Below are 21,907 nucleotides of genomic sequence, written 5' to 3' on the forward strand. Positions count from 1 at the left end.
CTCTCTCTCTCTGGTGAATTAAAAAATAATAAAATGATAACAATAAATAAATAAAATTAAGTAAATATTTCCTTAAAAGAAAAAATGCGAATGAGTATATGCGAAAGTTCTAGTTGGACAAATATTTTAAAATATATGTACTTCAGTAACCATGTACTTCTCTTATTTTGTTATTTACTATTTATGTGCTAATGTAAAAATGCAGTTTAGAAAATGAGAAAGTACAAAGTGTAATAAATTATGTTACATTTATATATTCAACAAGTACGTATCAAACATCTATAATGTGGATAATTCTTTATTATGTGTGGTGATTAAGATAAACCAAAACAGGGATCGCCTTCAAAGCATTAACTCACAATATGCAAAATTGTGCTGATTTAATAAAAATGGTTAGTTTTCCTATCCTACTGTATACCCTTAATAGGTTTCTGTAGACTCTTAAAAAATTTTTGGAGGGGCCAGCAGATGGCATAGCACTTGCTTTGCTAGGTTCCCACATAGCAGAATGTGCTTCAAGTCCAGGACCCAGTGGCTTGATACTCAAACTAGGCATGTATGCGTGCATGCCCAAGATCTCCAGAGAATGGAGGAGAAGGGGTTGTGATGTGGCCATCCCCCCTGGGGAGTTATCTCTCACTTTCTCTTACTGTCTCTATCTCAGTCTCTCTCTCTGGTGAGTGCACACGCCCTATGGCAAAACTGTCTTTAAAAAAGTTACTGGAAAGCGAGCTGAAAAATCCTTCCCCTGGGGGGCGAGCCCATCACCTCTGGTGCTTCCCTTCCTGCTTTGCCGTGGCCTGCAGTGGTCAGGTGGAGGAGCTTCTGTCAGTGTGATTCCCACAGAGCTCGCCATGAGTCTGCAGCTCCAAGCAGCAGAGATCTCTCTGAGATAATGTTTCTGGGAGTGCCAAGGGCAGTGCCTAAAGCATTAGTAGAGATAGAACCCCCACCACAAAAGAGGCCTCAGAATGAGTCATGTTCTATGCAGCACTGACTCCAAAAAAATGAGGTCAGTGCTCTTGACATTCAGGTCATCACTAGCCAAGTAATCCTCTTGTCCTACTGCTTATGAATACTGTAATGGAAAGGGTCACGAATTGTCTGAAAGTGAGGAAAACAAAGCGAAATAAAGACATGGGTATTCTGTACAGCAGATACTTTGTGTGTCCTCAGGGCACTTGAGAGTGTAAATGTGGTAATGGAATTACACGACTTTAATTGGTCTGGAAGGACAAGTACTTCACTTACCTTCTGCCTGACATATTGTAGGTCCTCAGTAAATATTAGTAACATATTGATGAGCTCATAGCCTCTCCGCTGCCACGTAAATCTGGAACTGTGGAACATTGTTGGGTGGGTGGTGACGGTGGTAGTGAGGATGGTATTGAGAAAGTGACGAATGTGTGACTTTTCTGGCTTGTTGATATCCCCTTCCTCATCTCCTCATTATCCTTCCCTGTTTGGAACTAATGACATTCTATTGAGTTACCTCTGTCTCCTCTGAAGGATTAGTCCAGGTTTCTCTTGGAGGGATTGGTACTGAGAATGCCTATGTTCCGTCTATTTACTTATTGTCACTCCTTATTGTAGGCACCATATCTAAATTAAAATAGATGCACTGGGGCAACCACAAAAGCTCACTGCCCTTTCCTTAGCTGATGCTTAGCTTTACTAAATAGCACTCATTTGCTTTTCTTTTCTTTTTTTTTTTTTAAGAATTATTTTATTTAACTTTCTTTTTCTTTCTTTCTTTCTTTCTTTCTTTCTTTCTTTCTTTCTTTCTTTCTTTCTTTCTTCCTTCCTTCCTTCCTTCCTTCCTTCCTTCCTTCCTTTCTTTCTTTCTTTCAATTTGACGAGAGAGAGAGAGAGAGAGAGAGAGAGAAAGAGAGAGAGAGAGAGATAAAGCAAGCCACCAGCTCCAGGACTTGAACCATGGTTGGCCATGTGGGAGTCCAGTGCCTCCAACCACCACGCCATCTGCCAGGCCCATCATTTGGCTTTCTTATAAATGACTATTATGACTGTCCTTTAATCCGTGCATTAATAATAAGCTTCTAGTCTTAATTGAGCAAAATTCCCAAGTCAAATAGATGAAATTGCAATAAAGAATTTCTTTCTTTTTTTAAAGAATTATTTTATTTTATTTTATTTTATTAATCATCATCATTATTATTATTTTAATTTGACCAGAGAGAGAAAGTAAGAAAGCAAGCCGCTAGGTCTGGAACTTGAACCATGGTCAGCCATGTGGGAGTCCAGTGCTCTAACTAACACTCCACCCGCCAGCTCCCAGAATTTCTGCTAACAGCATTTTTGTATTGTTTTCAAAAATTTGGTGCCAGTTTTCCTATTTTGTTGTTGTTGTTCTTGCCATCTTTAAAACAGAATTTCTATTCATATCCCTTTCAGGTGTTTTTTTATTCTTAAAGAAATGATAGTCTCAAAGTTGGGACAACTTTAGTCAAGGATCTTGCAACAGTGAGGTTGCTAATCACTTGAGAGGCACTGTCAATTTCCTTTTAAAAAAAGGAACCACTGGGAACCAGCAGTTAGTGTAATGGCTATGTCGCTGGACTCCCATGTAGTCGACCGTGGTTTGCGTCTCGAACCCGGTGGCTTAAAACTCATGCCGGGTGCGTGTGCGTGCGTGCCCAAGATCCCGAGAGGAGAATGGAGAAGAGATTGCGGCGTGACCATCTCCCCTGGGGGGTGATTTCTCACTTTCTGTCCCTATGTCTCTCTCTGTCTGTCTGGCAAGCACACGCGCCCTATAGCGAAAACCTCTCCAAAAAACACAACAACAACAACAAAGGAACCACTATAAATTTGTTACATTTGGATGTGAGTTGATTTTTCAAATTCCATTTTTCTAAATCTAGAGTAGGTTTATATTACTCATATCATGATACGTTTGCTGAAGAGAATAGTTTGTAAATCCTGAACAGACTTCCTGTAACCATATGTTGAATTTCCAGCTGTGTTGAATCAGTCTTTGATCCCTCTTAGGAAGATAAATGCAATTTCTGCAGTTTTCTAATGGGACGGGTGGAGAGACTTTGAGATGAAATCTTAAAAGCCAAGTCTCTGTCCAGATAAGAAATTGAAGACCTTGAAAAAAAATAATTGTTTCATTGTTCCTTATTTTGCAAAATTTGTAGGCTTCATCTAACCCCTACCCCCAAAAAAAGGGGAACAAATAAGATGTTTTTATTAAATGCTGTGTGCAAGATTAGATTTGTTTCCTTCCAATGGAATCACTTTCCTTAATCAGCACTGTTATAAATGGCACACCTGCCTAATTAGAACGAGTTCTAGACTACAGGATACAGTGTGAGCATTTCAATGAGCTCCACACAATTGATAACTGTTGTGGCTGATGTTCTTAGAAAGTCTTTCCTTTGCTCTTTTTATTCCTTTGTGGCTAAGCTTTTTATTATTTTTCACTTCTGAATCAGTCTTTGATCATGGGAATTTCCCAGTATGTGGTCATTGATTTTGTTTCTAAATGATCCCCTTACATTTAAATAAAAGTGTTGTGTTTTATGAATATATATAGGGATGCTTTTAAATACTTTTATTTTATTTACTTATTGTCACAATTAAGTACAGATAACGCTCAATGTGACAAGGAGGTAAAAATAGAGCAGTCACATTCTAGATCTCCATACATTAACACTAATAAATCCTTTTGCCCAGTAATACAGAAACTCAATCCACAGAGCTGGTGGGGATGATGTACGGCTGCCTTACAGAGCCAATTACCCACAGAGAGGTATAATGAGCAGGAGATGCCATACAATAAAAATCTATATAGTGAGAGTGAAATTATGCTAACAGTGTGGGCTATGTAAAGTCTTACAGTAAGTGTGTATATCTCCAGGTAACTTATGGGAAAAAATTATTTAGCTTCTACTCAAGTTCAAATTCATGATGGAATCGCAAGAATAGCCTTAGAATAAAACAAAAGGGTACATGAATGTAGAGAAAATGGTGATAGGCATGTCGTAGAGTCCTGTTCAGCCCCTGGGGATTGGAAATAGACTGGGGCCGCTTTGAGGGAGTGCTGGGCGTCAGACCTCCCTGCCGAGGAACTGGCCACAGTAACTGCAGATGCCAGAGGGAGCAAGATAACACTGACAAAATAAGACAATTTAGGTCGTCGCAGGAAGTCCCTACTTTTAGAGTTAGTGTGTTTCTGAAGACCATATCTTAAGCGGATTGCTGCAAGGGAAAATCCTGAGTGTGCATGATCTATCTCCTAATTAGAAGTTGGCTTGATCTGTTCAGACAGACGTCAGTTGAATAAATGGGTTAAGTGGCAAGAAATGAAGTCTAGTTCTTTATTAGATAAGTGTCAAATATAAGAGTGCTGAAGTGGCAAAAATTAAATGTTAGTATGTTACTCTAAAAACAACAGGAGTGGTTCAACTTCTTGTCACAATGGTATCTGGTGTGGAGTTTGTACATAGTATTTAATTCATTACCAGTAACAATGCCGTAGTGTTTGTAAAATTGTTTCTTTTTTTAAAGAAAGTTTTTTGCTGTAGGGCTCCTGGTGCTCGCCAGAGAGACAGAAAGTGAGAAAGGAAAGTGAGAAACCATCACCATCCCCAGGGGGGATGGCCAAGCCACAATCCCTTCTCCTCCATTCTTCTCTTGGGATCTTGAGCACGCATGCACACGCGCCCCGGGTGAGTTTAAGCCATCAGGTTCGGGACTTGCACTGTGGTTGACTACATGGGAGTCCAGTGACCTAACCATTACGCCATCTGCTGTTCCCAAAATAGTTTCTTTTAAAAGTATATTGAATAGTTCTAGGTTTTTTGTTTTTGTTGTTATAATTTTGTTACTTTCATTGACAGTTTATTTATCTTGACTTCTTTTTTTTTTCTGTGTTCTTTCTTGAGAGTGAATGAAGGAGGTAAATGAGATGGGTGAGTGTCACCACAGTTAAGAACTGACAGTTGGTTATATTCTCAAATCTATCTTTATTTCCCCCTCTAAGTTTATTTCCTTCATTACCAGTTGGAGAGAGGCAGCAGTAACGCCACAACAGGATGCTGATGCCAGATCACCCCTTACTTCACTCAGTCCCGGGTCATGGGCACACCTGCCTGGCATGTGCAGGGAGGTCTCTGGCTCCCGAATCCATCTTATGTAAAACCGATGGTTATTACTTAGCAAGCCCTGATAGTTAATACTGACGGCAGTGGCAGGACGGTTTCCCTCCCAGATGATATATTAATTTTGGTCTTGTCTTGTCCTAACTTAACAGATTATACCCAGGAAAGTACTACATATATGAAACAGATGTCATTTATTAAGTGTGTCAGTTTAAAAAAAGCTTCCAGATTAGACAGTGAGGGAACCCACGTAGTCGTCCACGGTGACTTTACAGGTCATATGTGTAGTCATTAAGGATATGCATGAAAATGAGGGAGAATAGTCGATCATTTGGGACCTGTCGTACTGGAGGAACCAGTTCTCAACCTCAAAGCAGTTTGCTCATTCATTTGTTCAACAGATGTATTTTTTTTTTTTTTTTTTTTTTGGAGAGATTTTCACTGTAGGGCGCGTGCGCTCGCCAGACAGACAGAGAGAGACATAGAGACAGAAAGCGAGAAATCACCCCCCAGGGGGGATGGTCACGCCGCAATCCCTTCTCCTCCATTCTCCTCTCGGGATCTTGGGCACGCACGCACACGCGCCCGGCGTGAGTTTTAAGCCACCGGGTCCGGGACACGAACCGCGGTCGACTACGTGGGAATCCAGCGACATAGCCATTACGCTAACTGCTGGTTCCCAACAGATGTATTTTTGAGGCCGGAACTAGCAGCGAGCAAAGTCTCTGCCCTTGTGGTGGAGCGTACAGTGTAGTAAGAGAAACCGCAGACAGACAGATGAGATAGTCAGAGATGAGCGCTGTGCAGAGAGAGAGCACAGCATGAAGGGAACGGAGGAGCACCGGGGGTGCAGTTTCAGAGATAGCCCCTCTGTAAGGTGGTATCTGTCTCAAGCTCCATGGAGATAGCAAGTGGCTTGCAGTCAGCAGGCTGGGGTCCCTCTGACTGAATAGCTGTGTGACCATAGGGAGACATTTAACTTCCCTGTAAAGTGGAAGCAGAAAGAGCCACAAAGGACCAGCAGTTAGCGGAATGGCAATGTCGCTGAACTCCCACGTAGCCAACTGCAGTCCGAGTCCTGGACCTGGTGGCTTAAACTCACACCAGGCGCGTGTGCATGCGTGCCCAAGATCCCAAGAGGAGAACGGAGGAGAAGGGGTTGTGGCGTGGCCATCTCCCCTGGGGGGTGATTTTTCGCTTTCTATCTCTCTGTCTCTCTCTCTGTCTTTCTGGTGAGCGCACGCACCTACAGCAAAAATCAATCCAAAAAAAAAAAAAAAAGAGCCACAAGGCTTTATCTCACCTGCACAAGTGAGAGAGAAAAGCATTTTTGGTCAACAGTAAAGTATTACTCAAATTTCAGTTGAAGAAGTACAAATTAAAGATTTTTTTTTCAATTATTTAATTTATTTATTTAAGTTTGACCAGAGAGGGACAGAATGAGAGAGGCGAGAAAGAGGAAGAGAGAAAGTGAGAAACCAATCCGCCAGGTCCAGGACGTGAACTGTAGTCAACCAGGTGGAAGTCCAGTGCCTTAAACCACCATGCCACCTGCTGGTCTCTGTACAAGAGTTTTAAAACAGCTCTTTTGGGCAGGACTGTTGCCTAGTGGTTAAGGGGATTGGATTTCCTGTGGCCAGCCACTATTCAAATCCTGGTCCTAGTGGCTTGAAAAACACACTGAGCACATGTTCATGTGTGCCACTAGTCCCAACAGGATGGAGAATGAGAAGAGGGGTTACAGTGTGACTGTGTTCCACCCTCACCCTCCCTCCCCAACTTCCACTCCCCTAGCCCTGCTCCAGAGCACGTGCATACTCTGGCAACTCAAAGAAAAAAGAGCCCCAGCCTTTTCACATAATTGTTTTGGAGTTAATGAATTGAGTTGTCTGAGCTACAATGTAGACATTCTCCAATAATGAAATGATTTGATTCTTGGGATCTAAGGATTTTTAAGGATCTTTCTTTACTTGTGTGGTATTGCTCATTTAAGACTTCATTTATTTATAACTTTCTTCCTTTAACATCTTTCTCCCCCTCCTTTACTTTTGAGTTTTCCTTTTACCAAATAGTTATAGGCCTCTTAGCTGTCAGCTGAGGCGTTTCCTACCCTGTTTCTGTACTCCCGGATTAATTTATTTTTTAAAAAGAAATCCTCCAAGATTAATATTCATTATGGTGGTTTAGAGAATCGATCTTTCATTAGTAATTCTAAACTCCAAAACAATTCATTTGTACTAATGTTTATTAAGGATTTGAAGTTGTTTGTTTGGTCCACAGCAAATTTTTGCAATGATTATTATAATATTTGAATAGAATTTAAGTTTACAAAACACTTTTCACACTCGCATTTAACCTTTAGCTACCATAGAGCTAGACAGCATGGACACTGTCATGTACTTCTGCAGATGAGGAAACCTGAGGTGCAGAGAATTTAAATCCATGTTTTTCTATTATGTGAGTATGAATGTATGAATGAAAATAGTTTCATACACTTGAGATTACTAAAATAGTTTGGTTTTTAATAGTTTGAAGAAAGTTGTAGATGGCTCATGGAGGGTGGATCCAGTCAAGATTATGCAAAAACAAGGCTGTATCCCTGATCATTGTGAATGCAGGGCCTGAAAATGGCTTATAAAGCCCCTTTTCATGTCATTGTGTGAAGAGGGTGTGAGGCTGGATACCTCTGACTCTGACTAGTGCCCGAGTTGTCATTTATTCTGTCTGGTTCCTTAGATTAACAACACTAGCAAACATATTGTTTCCTTTGGGGCAGAAACAAAAGGGACTATGAATGAAAATAAAACTCAGAAATGCACTGCCCCAGATTTAAAGACTGTTCCCTCAGCAAAGAATATTTTGAGATCTATGACTCTTAAAAATTTCTATTGTAGAATCAGCTTAAAAAATTAGAGATGGGGAAGACCTTAGCCAACCATAGAACCATTAAAATATTTGCTCTAAAGAGGACCTTTGAAGAGCCCAGATCTTCACCTTGAGCAAGGTGACTGTACACTCTCCTGTTCTCAGCATCCTCATGGGTCCCGTCCAGGATTTCCATGATCTTTTCTGATTATAGTGACTCTTGCTGCCTGAAGAATATTCCGTTCTACAAATGTTGTATGATTCCACTTACATAAGTACTATGTCAGAGGCATAAAGATAGGAAGGAGAATAATGACTGCCAGAAACTGGGGGAGGAGGGCAGGGGGAGCTATTGTCTGATGGGTACAGAGCTACAGTTTGGGAAGATGGAACATGCACAGGAAAAGGATGTTGGTGATGTTTGGACCACTTCATGTATGTGCTTAATGCCACTGAATTGTACGCTGAATATTTATCATAATGATTAACTTTGTTATGTATATTTTACCAGTTTTAAAAATTAAAAAATAAATGAAGCAGGAAAAAATAATTCATTGCATTGCTGGGCAGCTGAGTTAAAAAGTCTGTGGTATCCATAGCAGTGAAGCCACAGGGAACAAACATAACCTCTGCCTGGATGGAGATACCCAACTTGCTCCCTCCAGTCTCTTCAAGGCTAAGTAGCCTCACTTCCTTCATTAGATCATAATATTGTTCTGTTTTGCACATTCAATCTTGATCAACGTGAGGTCCACACATTGTGATTGGCTGATAGACTTTTTATCTCTCTTCTTATTGGTTCTTCTATATCTGTTTCTCCCTCTCTTGCTTACTCACTCATTCTCTCTCCCTTTTAATTTATTTGTTTAAGAAACCGGGTCATTTGTTCTCTAGAGTTTTGATGCTAACATCTTCCTGTTCTACAGGTTAGTGTTCCTCTGTCCTCTATATTCTGTGAATCAGTAATTGGATCGAGATACTTTGTTTTAAAAATGTTATAATTCAGCTGTGTAACAGTTTATTCTAGATTCTCTCTTGAGAGTGGAGGGGTGCTATTTTATTTTCCCTCCAACTTTTTATTTAGAAACATTGTAAAGAGGCAGAACAATGGGAAGAATGATGTAACACCCTATAGCCTTTCCAGGTTCACCAATCATTCATATTTGCTACTTTTGCTTTCTTTCACCCTCTCTGTACACTCTGCGGATGCACCTACAAACAGATTCATTAGAAAGTAAGTTACAGCCATCATGACACTTTACTCCTAAATATTTCAGCACACGTCTCCTAAGAGCAAAGATGTTCGACATGATCACAATTATGTTCATTCAGGAAACTGTATCTAGTTGATACATTATCTAACACTTACTGCAGAGGCCTCTAATTATTCCAGTAATGCCCTTTATAGTTGTGGGCATTTTTTTTTTTAATCCAGAATCCAAACAAGGATCATAAATTGTATTTAATGTCTATGCCACTTTAGTTGCCTATATTGGTTCTGCCCTTTTTTGGGGTCTTATATAACGCTGGCATCTTTTAAAAGACAAGCCAGTTGCTTTACAGACTATCATTTTGCATTTGCCTGATTGGTTTCTTATCATTAGGTTAATGGTAATTGCTTCTAGAAAGAATGCTGTACAGGCAATGCGGTATACTTCAGGGCAGCACTTGGGAGGCACATAATGTCAGTTTGTTCCCTATTGGTTAAGAAAGTATCTACCAGATTTTCTCATTGTAAAGGAACATTTTTTTCCACATTGTAATTAATAAATATTCTGTGGCATATTAATGGTTGCCTTTAAAAAAAAAAAAACATAATTGCCAGAGGATGCATGTGTTCACCAGAGAGAGACAGAGAGAAAGGGAGAGGAAGAAAAGCATTGCTCAATGGGTGTGGTCATGACACAGTCCTTCCTCATTTATCATCCTGTGGATTTTAGGCATGCATGTACATGCACCTACTGTGGTTCTCAATGGTCTCTAGTGCCAGGATGCAAACTGTGTGGGTCTGTCCTGGGAAATCCAGCTCCCTTACCACAAGGCCAGAGGGTTGGCCCATGTTGTGTTTTTTGTTTTGTTTTGTTTTGAATTCTCATGGAGTAATTGTATATATGTATGGGACACAGTGTGGCTTTTCAGTACATGAATATAATGTATAATAATCAAATCAGGGTAATTGGCATATCCATCATCTCAAACATCTGTCACTATTTTGTGTTGGGGACATTCAAATCTCTTAGCTGTTCTAAGAAAGTAAGTTAGTGTGAACTCTAATTACCTATTGTGCTTTAGAACTTAACTCCTCTCAGTCGGCTGTCCCTACCTTTCTCAACCTCTAGTAATCACTCTTCTACTCTATTTCTATGAGGTTGACTTTGATAAAATTTCTATAGAAGAGAGAGAACATGGGATTTTTCTGTTTCTATGCCTGTGGTGTTAAATTTAACATAATGTCCTCCAGGCTCGTCCTCTTCAAATGAAGGATTTCATTTTTTTTTAATGGGTGAATAATACTTGTGTGTGTGTGTGTGTGTGTGTGTGTGTGTCAGATTTTTGCTATAGGGCACGTGCACTCACCAGAAAGACAGAAAGTGAGAAATCTCCCCCTAGGAAGAATGACCACACCGCAGTCCCTTCTCCATTCTCCTCTTGGGATTTTGGGCACACACTCACAGGCTGAGCATGAGTTTTAAGCCACTGGGTCTGGGACTCCATCCGTGGTTGACTACATGGGAGTCCAGTGATATAACCATTGTGCCATCTGCTTGGTCCCTGTATTCCTTTTTAATAGTTTTTAAACCATGCTATTGGTTATGGAATAAATTGGGTAGAAGAGCTTATAAGCATTTTACTAAATGGTTATTGCCACTACTGGAAAGATAACTTTAAAAAATTATTTAATTTAATTTTATTTATTTACTTACTTATTTTTAGTTTGACCACAGAGAGAGAGAGAAAGCAAACCACTAGATCTGGGACTCATACCTCAGTCAGCCATGTGGGAGTCCAGAACCCCAGCCACCGTGTCATCCTTCCAGCCCCCTGGAAGGATCATTTTAAAACATTTTTCTTCTTTTCTTTTCTTTTCTTTTCTTTCTTTCTTTCTTTTTTTTTTTTTTTTTAGTTTTTGCTAGAGGGCATGTGCACTCGCCAGAGATTCAGAAAGCGAGAAATCACCCCCAGGGGGGATGGCCACGTCTCAATCCCTTCTTCTCCATTCTCCTCTTGGGATCTTAGATGCACACGCATAGGCACCCGGCATGAGTTTTAAGCCACCGGGTCCAGGACTCGAACCACGGTCGAATACATGGAAGTCCAGCAACATAGCCATTATGCCAACTGCTGGTCCCAGACTTTTGTTTTTCTAAAAGAAGAATGGAAGGGAAGTAGTAAAGGTGAGAAATGGGGTCTAGTGAATACGAACTTGTGTTGGAGTCCCAGCTCCACACTTCAACTGTGTGACTTTAGAAAAGTTACTTCTCAGATTCCTCCCTAAAATAAGGATAATACAAGATTGTTAAAATGATTAAAATAGATAGCATGGCAATGGTCTGTAGCCTAGCAGTTCACTGCCCCAGGATCATTGCATAGGAGAGAAGGTGCTTCCAAAGAAGACTTGCTGGATATTTTCATCTTAGACATATTTACTAATGTTCATTCTTGGGATTAGTTTAAAATAATCAGGCATGTTGATGAGAAAATGTGATCAGCAGGTTGGAGGAGATTTCAAAGAAAGGAGTAAAGGATTTGAAGATTTTGTGTTCCATTTTCAAACCTCTTGAATACTACTTGTCTGTAGTGTGGACTTGTGTAGAATCAAGTTGCCATTTGCTTAGACCTCTTTCTGACTGCGATCCATTTTACTTTATTGCAGGGATTATTTTAAAAAACAGTTTGTATGTAGACTGATTGAGAATAGTGAATCGTAATTCTGTGACCCATTTACATGCATTACTGTAAAAGTTTCATTTCATACAAGTGACAATTTTTTAAAGTTAATTAGACTCGGCTACACTGAGGTTAGCAAAAAGTGCTTTGAATTATCAATAATTCAGCAGGGCAGACATTTCTGTATAATGCAATGGTTTTATAGAGTATTGTGAGATAGTTATCCTTAAAATAAATGGTCGTGAGCATACATCAGCATGGTGGGGTTCACTTGAATGTAGCATGAAGTGATATCATCTATGCCTTCTATTATTGGACAGAGTGCGGGACATCGGTCTTTCTGGCCATGAACTACTAGCAACCTTTGTCCTTTGTGTTACCTTTAGTTACAAACGAAAAATGAGCATGAATGCTGGCTGATGGCCATGTCTCTCTTAAAGCTAAAAATTCATCAGGGAAATTTTAATTTGCTATAGGTGATGGCATTTACATTCTGTTCACAGCTTTGACTATAGGTTTAATAAAAAATCAAAACAATAGAAGTGCTCACATTATAAAAATATAAATAAATATTGTTCTCTGCAGAGGAAAGGAATGGACTGTGAATATAATTCCTCTGTGGTAGCTCCAGTAACGTGATCCCCAGGCCAATCAGCAGAAAAAAATATTCACATGGAAAGAGAAATGGGATTGCCGATCTGGATTTGTTTCATTGCATGAACGATATGTGACGTTCTGTAAATTATTTATCACTGCAAGGATGGCAGCAGTGGCTTGAACATTGTTCTATCAAATGAAAGCAGGAATCCCATTAGGACGAGGACTGGGTTTTAGCTAGAATCTATCAGGGGAGCGTTGTCACTTTAAAACCAGATTGTTCTTTTAATTGCTATTTAAAGGAACAAAAGTGTTCCCAAGGTACTGCAGTTGAGCAGTTGCGAGTAATAACTATGGATCCATAATTATGCAGTGCTGATTATCTGGCATTTAAAAAACTGTGGCTGGAGTCAGTGACCAATTTTTTGTAGCTTGTCTTTTTTGGTTTCTCTAGTACACAATGTTTTATACTCTGCATTTTAACTGGGGCTACAAAAATAAATTTGCATAGCTACCTCAGTAAAGAAATCTGGTGCATATTAAAAGAACAAATTAAGGTGAAAATAAGGGCGAGATAATGAGTGCTCATATTGTAAGATGAAATTACCAGCCCTATTAAACAATTTTTCAAATGCTTGTTCCTAAAATGAATTTTGGTTTCGACGATGTCATCACAGGGAACTAAGACATTTGCTGGAATCATAACCATTTGAAATATTATCCTAGAGATGAGGTTGATTTTTAACCAGTGTACATTTCCTTTATTCAGTTGTTAAATGTATGCTGAGTGCCTACTGTGCACCAGGCATTGTACTGGATATTTGGGATAGAGTGGCTGAACAGACAGGGCTCCTTCTATGCTGGTGCATATTTAGAGAATTAGACCTGCCTAACAAAATCTCATTTTTAATTTACTTTAAAAACATATGCGATTATGTTGGGTTTTCTTATGCTGGATATTTGCTTCATGAGATTCAAATACAGTATAAAGACATCATAGGAGTATTCAGATGGCTAGCAGACATATGTGAAGTCTTGGGATATGCAATAAAATTTTATTTTTCATACAGTTTTGGCTGTTCAAAATAATGTGACATTGGCTGTAGGCAGCCAGTTATTTATATGGATGGGAATGCTAGCATTGCTGATATAAATAACAATGGAGACCCTAAAATGTATGTAGATTTATACAATGTTAAAAGCAGTTTCCATAGTGAGAGGTAAGAGGTGCTGGGGGTTAGACAAATGTTTTGTTATTTCTTTTATACAGTGGGAATGTCAGGGATTGAGCGCTTATTGCCTTTGTATGGTTTGATATGGCTTACTCTTGAAGACCTTGGTGCCAGAAAGGTCTTGTTTGTTGATGGTCTTTTGATTTTCTCAAGTTATCCCATAGAATTCTAGTTTTTGCTTATTCTAGCTCTTGTTATGTCACCTAAGAATATACCAATATTTTATGTCATTCCCCCCCGCCCCAGTTTGCAGTAGGGTGCTTCTGCTCACAGCAGCAACAGGGGGGGTGGTCACGTAATCCCTTCTCCATTTCTCCTCTTGGGATTTTGGGCATGCATACACAAAATAGTTTCCCTGGTGTTTCCCTCAGGTCACTCTGTCCTGGACTCAACCACATAGTTGGCCTTGTGAGATCCATCCACCTTAACCTCCATGCCACCTGCTAGCCACCTACGTCAAATATTTAATAGGTGGATGATAGTAACCTGCATTATAACGTTGGATAAAGCTTAAACAACCTGACTTAACTGGATGATATTCATGGACTACAGTGCTGAAGAAATGAATCAATTTATTATAGTCATATGGATTATGGGAACAATAGAGATTTCAAATAAATCCTTAATGTTCATTTCAGAAGGTCATGTAATACATAAAGGTCTTAGGTCTCACTGGTGTAATAAAAATTACTTCTAAAAAAAAGATAAAAAATAAAAATTACTTCTGAGTCTTACATACTATACATAAATATGTGAGGGGGACTTCAAAAAGTTTGTGGAAATGAAGTTAAGTACAAGTATATGTTGGTACAAAAAAATTTTGAAATACATATGTAGTTTTTTCCTAATGTGCTTTCCATGAAATTTGAAGACCCCAGGGATTGAGCGCTTATTGCCTTTGTATGGTTTGATATGGCTTACTCTTGAAGACCTTGGTGCCAGAAAGGTCTTGTTTGTTGATGGTCTTTTGATTTTCTCAAGTTATCCCATAGAATTCTAGTTTTTGCTTATTCTAGCTCTTGTTATGTCACCTAAGAATATACCAATATTTTATGTCATTCCCCCCCGCCCCAGTTTGCAGTAGGGTGCTTCTGCTCACAGCAGCAACAGGGGGGGTGGTCACGTAATCCCTTCTCCATTTCTCCTCTTGGGATTTTGGGCATGCATACACAAAATAGTTTCCCTGGTGTTTCCCTCAGGTCACTCTGTCCTGGACTCAACCACATAGTTGGCCTTGTGAGATCCATCCACCTTAACCTCCATGCCACCTGCTAGCCACCTACGTCAAATATTTAATAGGTGGATGATAGTAACCTGCATTATAACGTTGGATAAAGCTTAAACAACCTGACTTAACTGGATGATATTCATGGACTACAGTGCTGAAGAAATGAATCAATTTATTATAGTCATATGGATTATGGGAACAATAGAGATTTCAAATAAATCCTTAATGTTCATTTCAGAAGGTCATGTAATACATAAAGGTCTTAGGTCTCACTGGTGTAATAAAAATTACTTCTAAAAAAAAGATAAAAAATAAAAATTACTTCTGAGTCTTACATACTATACATAAATATGTGAGGGGGACTTCAAAAAGTTTGTGGAAATGAAGTTAAGTACAAGTATATGTTGGTACAAAAAAATTTTGAAATACATATGTAGTTTTTTCCTAATGTGCTTTCCATGAAATTTGAAGACCCCTTGTATTACTCAGGAATACTTCAGTATCTAATTAGAAGTTTTTTTTAAATCAACAGACATTGTTGATTTGAATACCTAATTTAATGGCTTTTCTTCATTAAAGAAGTATTTAAGAAACTTTGATTTCAGTTTTTTTCTTTTTAATTTTCAAATGAAAGGTAACAATATTTTTTCTTTTTCTGTTGTTGTTGTAGCCCCGTGCCGATCCCATTCCAATATGTAGCTTCTGTTTGGGGACTAAAGAATCAAACCGTGAAAAGAAACCAGAAGAACTCCTATCCTGTGCGGATTGTGGCAGTAGTGGTAAGTTGGATAATTTGGTACGTGTTGTACAGTGACTTTCCATGATCATAGTGTTGTGCTATTTAGCTTTCCATTGTTAGTTAAAGCAATTATTTTGTACTAACCTAGGTTTTAAATGTAAAAAGGAAATGCAGGTAGGGGGAAAAGTGTAAATATATTAGCACTGACATAAAGATAGTATATTTATCTAATGCTATATATTAATATATATAATTAAGCCTTTGTTTCATATCGACATTGCTGATTCACTGTAGGTGAATTTGGTGTAGAGAATGCAAAGTTTTCAAGCTAAATACAAGTGGAATCACTTTTGTTTTCTATACCTGAAGTTTCAATTATGGAGATATTTGAGTTGAAGCCTTAATAGTGTTTCCAATTATAGCACCTACTGATGAATTGTAATATTACAGCCTAGCTGTATATGACTTCAGATGAAAGGAAAGAACATTTTTCTGAAAATTGTAATAATAGAATAAAGAAATCAATAGAAGGGGGCCTAGTGGTTAAGGCAGTCAGGTCAAAGGTGATCAACTGCAGAGTTGGAGTCATGGATACTTTTGCTTGAAAAATAGGCCAGGTGTATGTATGTGCATACTCGAAATTCCAAAAGGAGGGAGAAACAGAGAAGGGATTGTAGCTACCATCCTCCATGGGTGATGCTTTCTTACTTTCCCTGTCACTGTCTGTCTCTCTTTGGTGAGTGCACATACCCTCTGGTAAATTAAAAAATAAGTCATCAGGCATGAAAAAATTCAAATCACCTGAATAAGCCAAGAGAAGGATAATCAATGCAGAAGGTGAAGTCAGAGAATTGCTGGGTAGGAACACTGGGCTGTGGGCAAATGTATATCCACAATGCTTTCAAGGTAGTTGTCACCTCTGGTCCCCTTCCCCCTTTTTCTTAAATAAATGACTAAGAACAGATGCGTGTGCAACAGGGGAAAGGAGAGAAAGCACCCTTGAGAGGATCTCATTACAGCACAATCCCCTGACCCTAGTCCTCCAGCTCCTTAGGATTTTTCCCCAGCGTCTACCATGTTTTCAGGCTAAGCCAGGGGAGAATCTGTGGTTTGCATGTGGCTTCTAGCCTGTGCCACCAGGCTGGGCCTCTGCCTTTTTCTCACCGTAAGATTTTTTTGTTTTGGAGAGATTTTTACTATAGGGAGTATGTGCTCACTGGTAAGACAGAGATATGGAGAGAGAGAAAGTGAGAAATCATCCCTCAGTGCGGATGGCCATACTGCAATTCCTTTTCCTCCACCCTCCTCTCAGGATTTTGGGCATGTGCACAAAGGCACCTGGCATGAGTTTCAAGCCACAAGGTCCGGGACTCAAACTGTGATCAGCCATGTGGGCATCCAGCACCTTAACCACTAAGCCACCTGTCGGCCCCTCTCACTATAAGATTTTAAGACTATGTCTCCGGTTTTTTTTTTTTCCCCTAAGAATTGTTTTTTTAATTTTTTTCCTTTTTTTTTTTTTTTTTTTTAATTTGACCAGACAGAGAAAGAGAAAGGGGAAGTGAGAAAGCAAGCCACCAGTTCTGGGACCTGAACCGTAGTCAGCCATTGGGAGTCCAGTGCCCATAACCTCTATACCACCTGCTGGACTCCCCGTATCTCCAGTTTTATAACGGAAATTTAAAGGCAAATTCTGCTTATATTTTAAAGGTTTGTTTTACTAGCCAGTCCTTTCTTGTTAAGTGGGCGATATTTACTAGATGATATATACATACATACGTGTATATACATAGACATATACATACTTATATATTAACAGATTGAGTGCTAGTTACAAGATTTTTAAAAATCTTTTTGTATTAATTGTAAATTTTCTTCTTCAAGCCTACTGCAACATTTTCCGCAAAGTGTTATCTTTAAATTCATGACTTTCTCTAGTTATAATTATCTTAAAAATCAACAAACCAGGGTCAGCAGATAATGTAGTGGTTGTCACTGGATTCCCACATGGCCAGCCGCACTTCAAGTCCCAGACCCAGTGGCTTGAAACTCACGGTGGGCACGTGTGTGAGAATGAGGAGGGATTGCGGCTTGGCCATTCCTCTCTGCTGGCAGGTGATTTCTCACTTTCCCTCTCATGGCCTCTGTTTCTTTCTTTCTCTGGCAGGTACACGTGCCTTTAGACTAAAAAAAAAAATCCTCCCCTCCCTCAAAAAAAGGAAAAACCTACAAAATACCACAGCATACTCTCATTTAGGAAGTCATGCAGTGTAGTGGTTAAAAGCAAATTCAAGAGCCAGACAGAGTCCATTTTTTTCTACCTCATATTTTGGGTTATCTTGAAGGTCATGATAGCTTTTTGCATAGAAAAATATGTCATGACTTTCCTGATGGTATAATAGTTACTTACCCATTCTAAGCCCCAGTTTTCTCTTTAGAAAATTGGGAATAGTGGTAGCACCAACCTCTTGGGTTTTATGGGAGATACATGAGAAAACACAAGTAAAAAGCCTAGCACAGGGTCTGTGAAGAACTATGGTAAGTGTACTATAAATGTCAGCCACTGTTATGATTTGGCATGTTTGATATCGCTGTCCTTGATTGGTGCAAGTGATTCAAAATCTTATCAGCACTTATGACAGCTGCTTGATGGTTAGATACAGGAAATGTTTCATACCGAGGAATGACAATGTTGTGTAAGGATTCTTATTCCTCATATGAAGGTTTAACTTGATAGGTCCTTTGTGGTTCAGAAGCTTTCAAGAACTGACTAAGAAGGGAGTCTTGGAAATAAGACATTTCAAACCCCGCTTGAAAAATTCATTCCGACAGTCTTTTTGATGGGCTTTACAGATTCATTAAAATTCTTTTACCTGGCCATGGTATCATGGATAGTGACAAAAGGGCATGGAAACATTATCTGTATGTTCAGTTTAATAAATTTCAACCCTACAATCGTCCTGTTTTACGCCAGTGAGGGTAGTGCCTCTCTCATCAGTTCTAACTATGTAGTTATCTTTCAGGTTTTCTCACGAGGCTCATTCTGAATGAATTATTCTTTTGTGTAACTGCCTGATCAATTTAGTGGTGTTCATATGTCTAAAATTTACCCTTTGTGATTTTTAAGGTGGTATTTTAAAAGCACCGTTCACTGTTTTATTTCTTTAGTATCTATTTGTCTGAACGCCTAGGTAGATTAAAGACATACTTAAATGTGGGAAGAAAAGTCCCCTTTATATATTTCCTTACCTCTGGTGATACACTTACTTCAGCTGATCAGGAATTCAAGATCGTTATCATCTAGATCATAACCTCAAGGCCTCCTTCATAGGGGATAAAGGTGTAATTCTAAACAGGTAGATCTTAGATTTTCTGATGTAATCAATCTCCTTCACCTTTCCCAGATTGAAAACCTGCCAAAGTAAAGGTTTAATCCTTTTTGTACTTTGAGGTCATTAAAAATTTCTTTCTCCTGAAGTTTCTTACTTTTCATTCATATTTTTTCAGGGTCAAGCTAGGGGTGTATAAGTGTAGTGTTTTATATTTTCTTTTTACAAACGGAAAATGGGTTGAGGAGGGTTTATGTAGCTAGAGTTATTATGTGAGCCAGTCTCCCCCTCATCCTTCAGGTAGAGAGAGCCGAAGGCTTTGGCAGAAATTCAAGCTCTGGGGCCATCATGTCTCGTTGTTCAAGATAGAGGATGCCTCAGAGCACTTCTCCGGATTCAGCAATGAGATCTGGCTCTAGATGAGGTTTACTTAATCTTTCCTTGAGTGTGCCGTGCCAGCCTGGACTTCACTACTTTAGTCCAAAAAAACCCTATTGTTCCTGACTCAGGGATAGACTTTGTAGACGTTTACTTCATCTGGTAGATCAGATGAGTGTCTTTGTTATTTGTCCCTCTTTAAATTCAAGAGTCAAAATAAAATATGGGCTTTTTTTAGAGGTCTCAGGGGTTCCTGTGGTTCTAATGCTCTATTGTCATACCTAGGTAATTGTAAGGCAAAAAGAATATAATGGAATGATGATGGGACCCGCATGGTCACAGTCCAGCGCAGCACTTCAAGTGGGAATTACAGATTGGTTGGTATGGCTAGTTGGCCTTATGGAAATTGGCTGCTTTCTCATACTCAGAAGAGTCTGCTGGTTCTAGGATTGGAGTGAAACTGTAATGATCAAAGGGATCTCCAATGTAAGATGTTTATGTGAAAAAATATCCATAGCAGTATTTCCAGGAAAAGGAAATATAGATGGCAGCCTATAGGAGGAGCATTCTTAAATGTGTTTTCCATATGTGCCTGACGCCTGACACTTTTTTAGTTGTCTCTATCTGAAGTACCATTTGTATGTCACATTTAGACTCTGCTTAGATTTCATAGATGTGAATAATAAATGTATCCTTCTACTTACATTGTAAATTAAAAATTACTGTTTTTATGATGGTTCAAATAGGCTCTGATGCTATGAAATAGGCAGTATTTTTTTAAACTATCTTTTCCCTGCTAAAAATTCTCTTTAAAAAAAAAATCATTCAAGTTTATATGTAGCGAAAATGTGAGGTGAGGTGCATAGTGCAAGGAGCCCCAAATGTGGTGTCCCCAGGTCAGTGTTTTTTTTCTCTTCCATCTACTGCTGTCTGTGTAACTGCAGTTTTCCAGATTATTTTAATGTGAAGGATAATGTCTACACCCGCATCCACAGGGCTGTTGTGAGGGTCCAGTGAGATAATGACATGAAGATGATCACTAACTGCAGAACATTAGACAAACGGGAAGGGTTAGTCTAAGCACTAATACAGAGGTATGAATCATCAGATCGTCTTCAGGTCTGGGGGAACACTGGGACTCGGAAGTGATTTTACTTGACTTTCATGGATCAACCTACTTTGAAATGAACACTGTTATATTCTCTTTGCTTCATTAAGACCAAATTATCTTTAATTAGCTTCACATAAGTATTAGATATTATACCAAATGAAATTTTGTGTCGGCTGCTCAGATTGCTGGGTGGTTAAATCTTACTTACAGATGAGTTGTGTGCATGTGTGTTTTCAAATTAGCAAATCTGTGATAAGTGTACAGTTCAAAATTACAGCATCATGCTAAGTGGAAGCTCATTGAAATGAGAGACAGAAGAAAGGCTGCAGTGATGCAGCTGAGAGAGGTAGAAGAATCCCATTTGATGGTGTGCCTTCTGCTGTGCCTTCTGCTCCTGGAAGGAGCTGGTAGGTGCATTGTATGGATATATGGTATTTAAAAAAGATCACTAAGCTCTTAAGGTGACTTTGAGGAAGTGCCCGGCAAATTGGTTGGTCAGTCATCCAGTTTTACACTGTCTAGATAAAGACTGAATCACAAGGTTGGAAAGGAGACCCTTGACTAGAAAGAAACCTAAAAATAGAATCCAAAGAGGAATAGATAAAAAGAGGAAGAAGGAAGTGAGCCCTACATCCCCAAAAGCCCAAAGGAAGAAACAGAAAGGAGAAATTTTGCATCTGGTCTCCTATTTCAATAAAATTGTGTTTGTCAGGATTAATGGTGACCTTCACAATGTAGCACAATCTAATGGTCGCTTTTTAGTATTTATCGAAGTCTAATTAACTGCTTTCAGTCCATACCAGATACTACTCTCAGCCATACTCAACATCGTTGAGAATTTTTTGATATATTCCTCTCCTTTGGCTTCCATGACAACATCTTCTGTTTTCTCTCCACTACTTCCTTTCACATTGTCTTGTCAGCAGCTTCTTCTCACTCTGCCCCTGAAATATTTCTTCAGACTTAGGTCTTTGTGTGTTTCTTACTTGGCCTCATACAGCTTCTCCTGAACTCTGGACCCTTAGATATAAGTGCCTGTAGTACCTCTCCACTTGCCCACTCCATACCACCTTAGAATTAATATCCAGAACAACTTATAGTGCTCCCTTCACCCAGAACAACAGGCACAATAATAATAACAGAAATCACAACAAACAAACAATATCCTGCTACTCCTTGAGGATTTCCCATTCAGCAAATGCTACTCAGCCATTCATTTACAATAGTTTACATGAATTGGAAAGTTGGAGGCATTCTCTTTCCTGTTCTCTTACACTAAGGAGTCACCCAAAATACATGAATTCTATGTCCTAATATATACCCTACATCCTAAATATAACCACAAATCACTACCAATCTCAGATCTGCTGCTGTTCAAAGCAATAACCTAAGTATAATCTCTTTCCTCTTTCCC

The 21,907-nt window shown here is 39.1% G+C and overlaps 1 protein-coding gene across 1 annotated transcript in view; it reads left to right on the top strand.

Moving 5' to 3' along the window:
• Positions 1 to 21,907, top strand: part of KAT6B (lysine acetyltransferase 6B) — a 246,977-nt gene that overhangs the window by 151,755 nt on the left and 73,315 nt on the right. The window contains 1 exon segment of the mRNA XM_006159544.3: positions 15,607 to 15,715. Within this exon segment, the coding sequence (XP_006159606.1) occupies positions 15,607 to 15,715 (109 nt within the window).

The sequence above is a fragment of the Tupaia chinensis genome, unplaced genomic scaffold (assembly GCF_000334495.1).
Source record: "Tupaia chinensis unplaced genomic scaffold, TupChi_1.0 Scaffold000635_1, whole genome shotgun sequence".
NCBI lineage: Eukaryota > Metazoa > Chordata > Mammalia > Scandentia > Tupaiidae > Tupaia > Tupaia belangeri.